The sequence below is a fragment of the Neoarius graeffei genome, chromosome 25 (assembly GCF_027579695.1).
Source record: "Neoarius graeffei isolate fNeoGra1 chromosome 25, fNeoGra1.pri, whole genome shotgun sequence".
Lineage (NCBI taxonomy): Eukaryota > Metazoa > Chordata > Actinopteri > Siluriformes > Ariidae > Neoarius > Neoarius graeffei.
The window spans coordinates 24,755,474-24,768,104 of record NC_083593.1 but is presented as its reverse complement, the minus strand read 5'-3'; the positions used below and the strand labels follow the sequence as shown (position 1 = coordinate 24,768,104).

The 12,631-nt window shown below is 42.9% G+C and overlaps 2 protein-coding genes across 7 annotated transcripts in view; one reads left to right on the top strand and one right to left on the bottom strand.

Moving 5' to 3' along the window:
• Positions 1-12,631, bottom strand: part of phldb2a (pleckstrin homology-like domain, family B, member 2a) — a 321,471-nt gene that overhangs the window by 268,231 nt on the left and 40,609 nt on the right. The gene's annotated exons all lie outside the window — the stretch shown is intronic.
• Positions 1,485-12,617, top strand: LOC132873141 (uncharacterized). Its single transcript, XM_060908413.1, has 11 exons — positions 1,485-1,884; positions 4,252-4,412; positions 4,644-4,785; positions 9,200-9,396; positions 9,625-9,724; positions 10,102-10,241; positions 10,414-10,518; positions 10,677-10,760; positions 11,257-11,459; positions 11,761-11,920; positions 12,476-12,617. Exons 2-11 carry the CDS (start codon positions 4,364-4,366, stop codon positions 12,613-12,615), a joined length of 1,320 nt encoding a protein of 439 aa, XP_060764396.1. The 5' UTR covers positions 1,485-1,884; positions 4,252-4,363; the 3' UTR covers positions 12,616-12,617.

Sequence of the window (12,631 nt, the reverse complement as noted above, 5' to 3'; positions counted from 1 at the left end):
TCCCTCCTCCCTGACTAAGGCCCCAGTTCCAGCTAAAGAAAAACAGTCACAAAGCATGATGTTTCCACCACCATGCTTCACTCTAGGCATGGGGTTATTTGGGTGATGTACAGTGTTGTTTTTGCACCAAACATACCTTTTGAAATTATGTCCAAAATGTTCAACCTTGGTTTCATCAGACCATAGCACATTTTCCCATATGCTTTTGGGACATTAAAGATGTCTTTTTGCAAAATGTACTCCACCAAGGGTGAACATTTTGGATATAATTCCAAAAGAATATTTGGCCAAAACACCACCCAAATAACACCATACCTACAGTGAAGTATGGTAGTGGCAGCATCATGCTTTTGTACTGTTTTATTCAGCTGGAACTGGGGCCTTAGTCAGGGAGGAGAGAATTATGAACAGGTCCAAATTACAGTCAGTATTGCCGCAAAACCTTCAGCCCTGTTAGAAAGTTGAATATGAAGAAAAACTTAATCCTTCAGACGACAAGTACCCTACACACATTCCTAAATCAACAAAAGAATAGGTTTCACCAGAATGAAATTGAAGTTTTGGAATGGCCCAGCCAGAGTTCAGACCTAGATCCCATCAGATTTGGAGTACTTTTGCCAAAAGAAATTGACAAATTTTGCCAAATCAACATGTGCCATGCCGATAGACTCCTACCCAAAAAGTCTGAGTGCTGTAATAAAAGCCAAAGGTGCTAAAACAATGTATTAGTTTGACAGTGTGCATGTTTATGCAACCATGTTTATTTAAGTTTTTTATTTTCTACATTTTTCCTTTAAAGCTTTGCGTTTGTTTTTCAATTGCATTGTACAGGTAATAATTTATAGTAAAGATGGAACAAGTTGTGAAATTATTTGTCATTCTGTCATTTTTTTTTTTTTACATAACAAAAACCTGGCATTTCAACAGGAGTGTGTAGACTTTCAATATCCACTGTATATTGAAATTGGGGAGATATTTACATTAAGGCCCTATGGGAGGAACATGATGATTAATTTAGCTTAATGTCATCAAACAGTTCGCAAATTGTAATATTGCTGCCTCCCAAAACATGAGTAGTATGTAGTATTGCTGCCTCCCGCCAATGGGGACATAAACGGCACATGCAGTGATTTTTCAATGCCAATCAAGTCCTAATTTTTGTAGATGTCACTTCTTACCATGTCCCAACAACTTACCTTCATGTTCATTCATTACCACTTCACATAATTTAACATAACACTATTCAAATTGCTTTCAAATAAGACACCTAACCTACGATTCTCCTGTGGTTCCCCCAAATGAGTATGGTGGGCGCCTGATTTTGGTGCAAACATGAGAAATGCCCGGATGCCTGACTTAGTGAATTCCTTTATAAATATAAGCTAATGCTTTAGTTGAAGTAGTTACAGTTTAACTGAAATGCTCTAACTTATTGATTGTGCTTGATTATAATATATGTTTAGGCCAGTTGTCATGTCCAGAGAAGATGAGGAGAATGATGACATCCATCCTCTTCCTCCTCCACCCGGGGCTCTGCGAACGCCTCCACCTCTTCCTCCTCCACCCGGGGCTCTGCGAACGCCTCCACCTCTTCAGCGTGCACCCGGGGCTCTGCGAACGCCTGCAGAGACGCCTGCAGCTGCCGAGTCTTTCATCCCAAGACAAAATATTCGGGATGGCATGTTTCAGCATATTTTGAGACTACTGGAGGACCTGAAAGACGCTCAAGTGGAACATGGGAGAATTCTCCAGGCCCTCGTGCAAAATCGTCAAAACATGCCTGACCTAATTCGCACCACTCCTGAAGGTTTCCCCCTAAAGACAATTACTGATCTAATGTCCATGGAGGAGAAACTGCAAGACCCCACCTTCATGGCAGAACTGGTATGTATTTTAAATGTACTGTATGTGAACTGAATCTATCTGTTGCTTCCTGTAGCCTATGAACGGCTGTTATTTAACATGCAAAAGCCCAATTGTTTTAAAAATGGCTACACCAATAGCATACTGCAGCTTACATTCGTATGACATGAACTTTATCCACACGGCTTTCCCTGTCCATAATAACCACGTAGCGACTGCAGAAAACTTTTAAGGAAGTAGCAGGACATACGTAAAGTGGCTGTGGCTACTGCCAGTGGTGGTGGAGCAACTGGGTTTGTGAGACTCACACAAGCGCGAGGGGAGGGGTTCAGGGGGGGACGAATCAGGCACTATATGCGCAGCGCAAACCTGGAAAACTGAGGTTAAATACTTTTTTTTTATTTTTTCTTCGAGGAAAGTTTACTTATGGTGATGTAAAAAAAAGTGTTAACATATTACACTTTGGCCTAGATCAGGCCTATTCAATTGGCGGCCCGCTTCAAAAATTTAACAGCATTCGCGAGTCTCCAGAACAAACATACATTTTAAACTCTCGCTTACACTAGTTAGTTTGCCTCCCTTTCTAATTTCCAATCCGTTTTACATTCTTAATATGCTTATTTGCATTCTTAAACAAATCTTTTCAATCAATGTCGTTGGAAGAGTGTCGGGCGTTGCGATGTGCAGTAACAAGCGTCTCGCGTCATGCCAAAGCAGCACTGTAGTACAAGGTGCGTGCGTTTGTGATGTGTCTGAAATCAGTCCATAAACAAATGTTGACTAGGCAAACAATCTCCCATCTTCAATAATGAGACTGAGCTAGCACCACGTCCATGGTTGCTGTGGAAGAGTCCACTGGAAAATTATTTATGGGGCGTCGGACAACGGAGATACACAGATTTGACAACCGACTTCAAAGATTAAACACGGAGGTGGCATCTAGCAGTTTCGTAGGACTACTTTATGGGTAAAGAAATTAAACCTCCAAAGTCGATCAAAACGACATGCCAATGATGACCATTGCACAATAAGCGTGAGCATTTGAGATGTGTTTGTGGAATGTCCGTATCGTACACGTGAACGAAAAAAGTGTGAGCGTCAAGTTGGGAGGGAAATACAGTTACGAGACCAGCCTGGCTTTGTGATCGCGTTGACGAGACAATGGGCACATCCACGCTTGTAGTAAGCTAGAGTCCGGTAAAAAAAAATATTTGTGAACGCAGCTTCGCAGACTTGACAACTCACTTCAAAGGTCCTTCAAAAAGGATGGGGTGTGTCTGCAGTAGTGTTCATATGGCTAAAGGTTACAGTTGGTCACTCAGAATGCACGTAACGTTAACGTTCCATATCAAGTTCCGATGTGCCCGGTCACTAATCAATTAATTATTTCAAGATCGCTTGCAGTTATGTAGGCCTATGCTACTGCAAAAATCCTCTGTAGCCTGCTGTACACATCTTCCTCCCGCGATTTTTCCCCTGGTGGTGTTTTATCACAACCACATATTCACTTAAGAGGACAGATAATTTCTGTTTGGTAAATTTGTGGGGTCAGATAACAGTAAAGTTATTGAACTTGCAATACTGGGATGTACTCTGTCCAAAATATTGCAATAAAGAACAATGCACGAATTGCATTGCACAATGTATGATAGTTTTTTTTCCCCTTCAGTTTACTGCAGTAATGTAGCAACAGCTTTGATATTGCAGGACAACAAATGATCTTGTGTTGTGATTCTCTGGCTTGTCTTTTAAGGCTACATTGAACATTCAATGTTAAGATAATATTTAGATAGTTTTTACTGGTTGAAAATTGCTATTGCCAGTTGTTAGTGACCGCTGAACATGTGCGGCCCAGCTTAAGTTCTTGGTTTCAAAATGTGGCCCGAATGAAATTCTAATTGAATAGCCCTGGCCTTGATGAAATGAAATAAATTAGATGAAGATACGAAATTGTATGGACTGGTTTCAATACAACTTTTGAACAATACAATGTTTGAACATGTTTGTGGAGCTTTCCATTCATCAAGATCATGTTAGTCAAGAGTTAAAATTCATGACTGGATGTTGTAACTTGAACAACGATTCGGTTACTCGTGGTGGCTTTGCTGGCTGGCGGCATGATTATAACTTGCATCAAAAAATCGCTTTGTGGGGGCTCTTCGCATTGTAAACATTACGTTTTCTGAGTATCAATACAGACTGCTTTGAATTGGTGGCCCCAGGTCTAGCTTAATGAAACGCAACTCACTAACAGTGAATTTTATATGAAACTTCTAAAGTGTGCTCATATCCATGTATCTGGCAGTGCTTCCATATTGAGAAGTTTACTCCAGTGAGCAATATAGATTAACCTGCCTAGTGCCTTGTATTGTGTTTGTTACCCCTCAGATTGCAGCTGTGGCTGACATTGGAGGGGCCACTGTTGACGGGGCCACCCGCCGTATGATGGCCTTCCTCCTTGAACACAAGTTTTCAAGAGGGTTCAACTTCTTGGGAAGAAATGGCAAGAGGGGCTTCAAGCCCCTCAAGCTGTTTGAAGTCGTTTTATGGTAGGTGGACAATACAGTATTACAAATATAGAGAATACCAATCATGCAACTACAGGTGTGTAAGGGTGGGCATAGGTCATGTCTGGGGTAGTTAAGAAGTCGACGGTTCTTGTTTTATTTTTATTTAACTGAATGACACACCCCCTACCATTTAATATGCAGACATGAAACGCGATATTTGGCTGAGAGTTGTCACATGATGTAAGTCACTGCTATATTTGTGTCTTGCAGGAGCCTTGAAGAAGAACACGATGACTCGTACCATCACAAGGAAGGATGCGGAGAAGGCAGTCCCCAAATGGCTCATTAGGGCTAGGGACAGGGGGGGGAATAGACAGGCCCGTCAGGCCAGAGTAGCAGCTCCTCCAGAAATGTAATTTTTTTTTTTTTTTTTTTCTTTCACGCATACATGCGTGCACGCACGCACGCGCGCACACACACCACACACACATAAATGCAGACACACATGCAGACATGCAGATACACGCGCGCACACACACACACACACCTTTTATCGGCCCACCTTTTTGGCAGGGAGCCAGGAGTGGGAGTCTGCATTAACAGCTCCTCCGACTGTACTTTTTCTTTCTTTTTTAAAATTAAAGCTTGTGTTAACCACATTCTCAAGAGTCAGTGTTATGTTTCAGTTTTTAAGATATTGGCACGCAAAACATGTATTTAGAGTTGTTAGCAGTTGAAGTAAATGTATTTGTTATTGCTGTTTGTGTAAAGAACTGTACTATGGGCTGACTGTAATAGGCCCACACAATACCTGAAAGGGTAAAATAAGGGACCCATAATGAGCCCGCATGGGACAACTCCGTGTGGGACCCAGATGGGAGAAACCTGGGTTGCCCAAGTAGGTTTTAGCTAGGGCCCATATGAAACCCACTTTTAGCCCAACTGGGCTTGCCCACATGGGGCCACCGCATAACCCTTGGCCAAAACCGACTGGAGCCCAGCTGGGCAGCCCACATTCAACCCATGTGGGACCCAGATGGGAGAAACCTGGGTTGCCCAAGTAGGTTTTAGCTAGGGCCCATATGAAACCCACTTTTAGCCCAACTGGGCTTGCCCACATGGGGCCACCGCATAACCCTTGGCCAAAACCGACTGGAGCCCAGCTGGGCAGCCCACATTCAACCCATGTGGGACCCACATGGGTGTGTCGTGCGGGACCCAGATGGGAGAAACCTGGGTTGCCCAAGTAGGTTTTAGCTAGGGCCCATATGAAACCCACTTTTAGCCCAACTGGGCTTGCCCACATGGGGCCACCGCATAACCCTTGGCCAAAACCGACTGGAGCCCAGCTGGGCAGCCCACATTCAACCCATGTGGGACCCACATGGGTGTGTCGTGCGGGACCCAGATGGGAGAAACCTGGGTTGCCCAAGTAGGTTTTAGCTAGGGCCCATATGAAACCCACTTTTAGCCCAACTGGGCTTGCCCACATGGGGCCACCGCATAACCCTTGGCCAAAACCGATTGGAGCCCAGCTGGGCAGCCCACATTCAACCCATGTGGGACCCACATGGGTGTGTCGTGCGGGACCCAGATGGGAGAAACCTGGGTTGCCCAAGTAGGTTTTAGCTAGGGCCCATATGAAACCCACTTTTAGCCCAACTGGGCTTGCCCACATGGGGCCACCGCATAACCCTTGGCCAAAACTGACTGGAGCCCAGCTGGGCAGCCCACATTCAACCCATGTGGGACCCAGATGGGAGAAACCTGGGTTGCCCAAGTAGGTTTTAGCTAGGGCCCATATGAAACCCACTTTTAGCCCAACTGGGCTTGCCCACATGGGGCCACCGCATAACCCTTGGCCAAAACCGACTGGAGCCCAGCTGGGCAGCCCACATTCAACCCATGTGGGACCCACATGGGTGTGTCATGCGGGACCCAGATGGGAGAAACCTGGGTTGCCCAAGTAGGTTTTAGCTAGGGCCCATATGAAACCCACTTTTAGCCCAACTGGGCTTGCCCACATGGGGCCACCGCATAACCCTTGGCCAAAACCGACTGGAGCCCAGCTGGGCAGCCCACATTCAACCCATGTGGGACCCACATGGGTGTGTTGGCAGGGTAGGCTCGTGTCTGACTGTCGCCAACATAATCCTGCCCAAGAATGAGATGCACGACGCACTAAGCACTGACTGTACACTTCAACCTCGCGCCAGATGATGATGCGTCATACCTGATCTAACCAATCGCACATTTCCCTGATCCCCAGTAGCAAGAAGTGGAACTTGCGCACTCAAGCAAGCAGTGCAAAAAGTGCCACCAACAGTGAAAAAACATTTTCGGTCACCAGCATTCTCCATACAAAACAGATATGCATGTTGACCGAATATTTAACCCCTTACATTCCAGGGATTATTCAATAATGGTTTTAAATTGCTAAGGCCGAGCCACAAAGGAGATATTCATGAAAAAACCTCAGCTGTCCCACTTTACCAGTGGTCCCACTTTACCAATGTTCACCCCAGTGTATAACCTATATATAAGTATATTGTATACTAGTAGGCCAAGCTAGCACACAGACAGAAATAGGCTGTTTTAAACACGATGTGAATCTCAATTGAAATTATGAAAAGTGCATTAAACATAAATGTTGTCATATTACAGTGTATGTCTGAAGGAATGGGATTGGAATGGTGCTGCCTATGATGATAGTCCTATAGCCCAAATTTGATCTGCTTACAGGAACATGGCATCCAGGAGTTATTGGACTAAACGCAGACGCACATTAAGAATCCTTCAGTCTTTTGAGTCACATTCTGACAATGGAGGAGATATTTTGGATGCTGTTGACCGTGACATCAGTCAGGCCCCGAATGACAGTGCTGAGGAGGAAGACGATGTTTTCATGGACTGCACAAGTTCATTTGATGACTGTAACGATAAGAGAGTTGATGGCATGACCTCAGATGGTGACTATGAAGACAGTGACTCAGAGGATGTTTGTGAAACTGATGAAGATAGTGAAGATGAATGTTCAAAATTGACAAATGTTCTTTGTGACTGGGCTCTGAGGAACAATGTGCCACAGAACACCTTTTCTGATCTTCTTAGTGTGCTACAGGAGTTCCATCCAAGCCTGCCAAAGCAAGCTCGAACCCTGCTAAAAACAGCTAAAATAGCAGCCAATGTAAAGAACATAAAAGGAGGGGAGTATTTACACATTGGCATTCTCAAATACCTCCAGACAATCGCAACAGATGCTCTCCACAATGTTAGTGAGATGATTAATTTACAAGTTAATGTGGATGGTTTGCCATTATATAAGAGCTCAGCTTTGCAGTTGTGGCCAATCTTGGGCAAAGTGCCATTTGATAAGGATCCCTTTGTCATTGGAATGTTTTGTGGCAAGACAAAGCCTCTAGATTTAGAGGAATATTTGCATGATTTTGTGGAGGAGGTAGCACAGCTTGAGAAGGGGTTTCACATGGCTGGGAAGACCTTTTTAAGAATTGACTGTTTCGTCTGTGACGCTCCCGCGAGGTCATTTCTAAAAAACATCAAAGGGCACAATGGGTATTTTGGATGTGAGCGTTGCACTCAAGAGGGAGTCTATGTCCACAACCATATGACTTTCCCTGAGAAGACAGCTGTGCCTCGCACAGATGACCAGTTTTTGAGAAAAGTGGATGAGGACCACCACAAGGGCGACTCCCCCCTTACTCGAATTAATCTAGGCATGATAACAATGTTCATCCTGGATTACATGCATCTTGTTTGTCTAGGCGTCACTCGAAAACTGATGCGTTTTTGGATGAAAGGAGATTTGTCGTGTAGGCTGGGTTCTCAGGCAGTGATGGCGATCTCTGCAAGACTGGTACAGCTAAGACAACACATCCCAATTGAATTTCAAAGAAAGCCAAGAAGTTTGTCAGAAATTGACAGATGGAAAGCAACTGAATACCGCCAGTTCCTTCTTTATACAGGCCCAATTGTTTTGCAAGGCATCCTTCCATCTTCCCAATACACCAATTTCCTAAATCTCTCCATTGCCATGTACCTCATGCTCTCCCCTGCTCTCTGCAAATACTATTGTGACTTTGCTGACGCTCTAATGTCTCATTTTTTGAATGAATTTGAACAATTATACGGAGCAAATGAATTGGTGTACAATGTGCATAATTTATGCCATCTAGCTGATGATGTGAGGAGATATGGAGCATTGGATGGAGTATCAGCCTTTCCATTTGAAAACTACATGAGGAAATTAAAAAAAGTTTGCAGGAAACCCCAATTTGTCTTACAACAACTACACCGGCACATCACATTGGAAAGAGCCTTTATGAAACCCAGAAAACTCAAAAACTCAAAGACAATACTGAAAATCAAACATACATGTGGACCAACAATTGCCACCTTGCCTCACTGCACCCAATACAGAAAGGCGGTTTTTGAACTTTTCAGTGTTGCCACAACTGTTGGTGACAACTGTGTCATGGCTCAAGGCAATCTGGGACTTGTACAGAACATACTCTGCGATGAGAGAACACAAAAAACGTACATCATTTTTAGGAGGTTTTTGAAACTAGAGTCACTGTTCTTCAGCCCCATGGACTCAAAGGACATTGGCTTTTATAAAGCCAGTAATCTAGAAAATACAGATCAAATGTATCGCTTGTCAGATGTCACCCAAAAGTATGTTTTGATACCAATGACATCAGAGTGGGCAGCCATTCCTCTCCTCCACAGTAATTAGCCACCCCCCCACCCCCACCTGACAGTTTTTTTTTTTAATCTTTTTTTTATTATTATTATTTTTTTACTTTCAGGCCAATCATGTATTTTGTTGTGGAGTTCCTTGACAACTCTGTTGGGATTGTAAGCAACAGCTGGACTAATGGTGACAATTCGATGACCTTCTGGCCACCTTATGCAGATCCAAATAAATTTAAAATGGCTCTATTAACACATGCAGTCCCTGGACCAGCGTGGACCACCCACACCATCACAGTTTTGGGCACTGCAGGTAGGACTCTCCTTTTTTCAAGAATTGAAAATAATGCTGAATGCAAACATTAATCTGAACAGTTTGTAATTTCTTTTTCCCCTTAATGGTTGGTGAAAAGTTTATTCTCACTTAAAAAACAGTTTATCCATTTTTCCACAGCGTTACAACAGGAATGTCAGAAGCAGTGATGCCTGATGAATTGATATGGTATATAAATTTGGGTCTGACAAACTTTTGCCTTTACAGATGACTATGAAAAGGCGAGAAAAAAGGCCAAAATGGCAGAAACACATTTAGCTGTCGCCAGTGAGCCTGAGGAGTTGGAGAGATGCCAGCGTTCAAGACAGTAAGTTTGAGTTGTGCCACTGTAGAAGACATTGGGTTAAATTGTGCCAATTATTGAAGTAGATGATAATAATTCTGTCAGGACCATTAAAGTCTGAACACACTTTCTTTATTGAAAAGTTATGAATTAGATTTGGTTAGGCTTTGTTCAGAGGAGCACCGTGAAAAAGCAACCAACCAATTTAAGATTTGGAGAGCAAACATTCCCCTCATTAATTTAAGCAATAAGCCACGAGAGGCCGTGGGTTTACGCTTGATTTACAACGGCTGGGGAGTTGGAGCACGACGCCTATGCCATGTTATTCACAACAAGGAGCTGGGTAGGTAAATTATGAATGAGAAAACAAACAACTAAAGTTATCCTGTTTCTTTGTGCAGACCAAAGAAACGTTACATCACCCTGCCTGAGCCTGGACCAAGTAGACCATTGCCACCAGTTCCACCAGCAGCGATGAACCTGACTCTTATGAGCCCACCCCCACCACTTTCACCAGTGAGGCAGCCATCATTGTCCTCATGTAGGTTATGCACATTTACACATTTTCCCCATAAACTCTAGGCCTATAAATCTCCCTCATGCACACACAAAGAAATGTCTTCTTTAATATCTGTGTGAATGACTGTAGTCGCATCAAAAGACAATTCTCTGAGGCACAGTGTAACAGAAACTTTTTTTTCTCATCTTTGCAGCAAGTTCACACTCAGGCCAAGCCCATCACATGGACACCCAGCTGTTGAGCCCACCTCAACCCCTCCCAATTCACCCCCCTTTGAGGCAGCCATCATCATCCTCAAGTAGGCATTATTTACAACTTTTTCCCATACCCCACGCCCCAACACACACACACACTCAAAAGATATGTATCATCTTGTTTAGTGTGACTGACTGCAACCACGTCAAAAACAATTTTGTTTGACACACATGTGTAACAGTTTTTTTCTCATCTTTGCAGGAAATCCATCTGAACAAGTGGACGACCAACTTAGTCCACCCCTCCCTATTTACCCACCTGCAAGGCAGCCATCATTATCCTCAGGTAGGTTATGCAGATATACCTTAAGTGTTCAACTGGTATTGAGTCCAAAACTTTTACTGCTATTGCATCCATCAAGCCACTTAAATGTCCCTATAGCTGTCTATATCAGACTTAACTTGGATTGAGAATTGAGCTCTGATGGACAGTGAAGCAGTGACTGAAGTTATTTTGGATGTAGACAGTTCTAAAAATAGAAATGGTTTGATGGATTCAAGATCAGTTAGGAGTTTGGAGAAAACTGGAGGGTCTTTTTTATTGCATATTCATCCGTTTGTACACATTTTATATTTTTCCCCTTACATTCTGTATTATTTATCATAGCTCATTGAAAATTGGTGTTCATTCGCCTATTCGCATTTGGATACAAAGCAAAAGACATAAATCATGATACCTTTTGAAAAATCTTTAGAAAACATGTTAGCATGATAGCACTATCCTGACTGTAAGCTTCTCTCAAGCACAAAAGCCACTCAGTTCAGTGTCTTTTTCCTTTCAGGCCTTGAGAGATATTTGGTCTCTACGCTGGAGGAGATTAAGGATAGGCTGTCTGCATTGGAGCGGACGGTGACAATGTTGGCCAGATCAGGCAGCAACAAACACGCAAAGCTGCCAGACAACTTGGAGCTACCTCTCCAGAACTTCCAGGACCTCAATGGACTGGAGGAAAAACTGGAGGACAGCCCCTACCAAAAAGAATTGGTATGTATATTGGTTTCTAAGTTGCAGCCCCTTTAAGTTCTTTGAAAAGGTATTATAGTAAAGGTCTGAGGCGAATTCCTCTCTATGATCAAGAAGTTATAAGTGATGATATATGGAGTTACCTTAACTGATGGCGTGTGTTATGATGCTTTTGAAAAATGTGCACAAGTGGGACTTTTGATTCAGTAGTTTGTGTTGTATCAGCTTGTTTTTTTATGTCCACATTAAATCTATGAAAATGGCTTATAATGTCCATTATTGTGGGAGCAGATGAGCTAATCTTTACTTTTCTTTCCTTTAGACTGCTTATCTGGGGACAATTGGTGGTGCCACTGTCCAGGCCACAACCAGGAGGGTCCTGGCCACCGTTTTCGGCCATTCATTGGCCATGACCATCAATTGGAATGGGTGCAATGACAAAAGGGCATTCCGGGACCTAAAATTAAAGAGGGTAGTTGTAGGTAAGTTTTTTTTTTTTTTTTTTTTTTTTTTTTTTTTTTTTTTTAAATCTCCTACGATAAAATTGGCTGATCATCACTCTTTGACTGGCACTTAAGACACTGGATTCTCTTCATCTACAAATTGGATTCCAAAGTGAAATTTTATTTTGTGAATAACAACAAAATAATTTGCCGTCACATTTTTAAAAATCTGTTGCATGTATCAAATAAATGAATACATATTTCCCACGAAACAATATTTTTTCCTCCATCTTATGTGTAGATTGAATGTTTAAAAAGTGTTTTGTTTTATTCACAAAAATTCCAATTGTCCCAACTTTTTAGAATCTGTCCTGTACAATGTGCATTTTAAGTAATTCCTACTGTGCTTGTTCTCTGTTTATCTAGCACCCTGGTCCATATTGCACTCACTCTTCCAGTTTTAAACTAAACAAACTGCTAAAATTACACGCTGGACCTTTGAAATGAACTTCAAATCAAATATATCAAAAGTGCTGATTTTGCAAATAACCAAACATTCCTCTTATCTTGAAAACATTTTGCCCATCTATACAGATGCTGTTAGGAGAGGCTCAATGGACTCCCCACCAGCAGCACAGATTGAGGACGAGGTGAAGGTGTGGTTCCGGAATGCCCGAGATAGGGCGGGTGGCCGTAGGCAGCGGTACATTCGAGTTGCAGCACAGGACGTTTAATGTGTGTGTGCGCGCG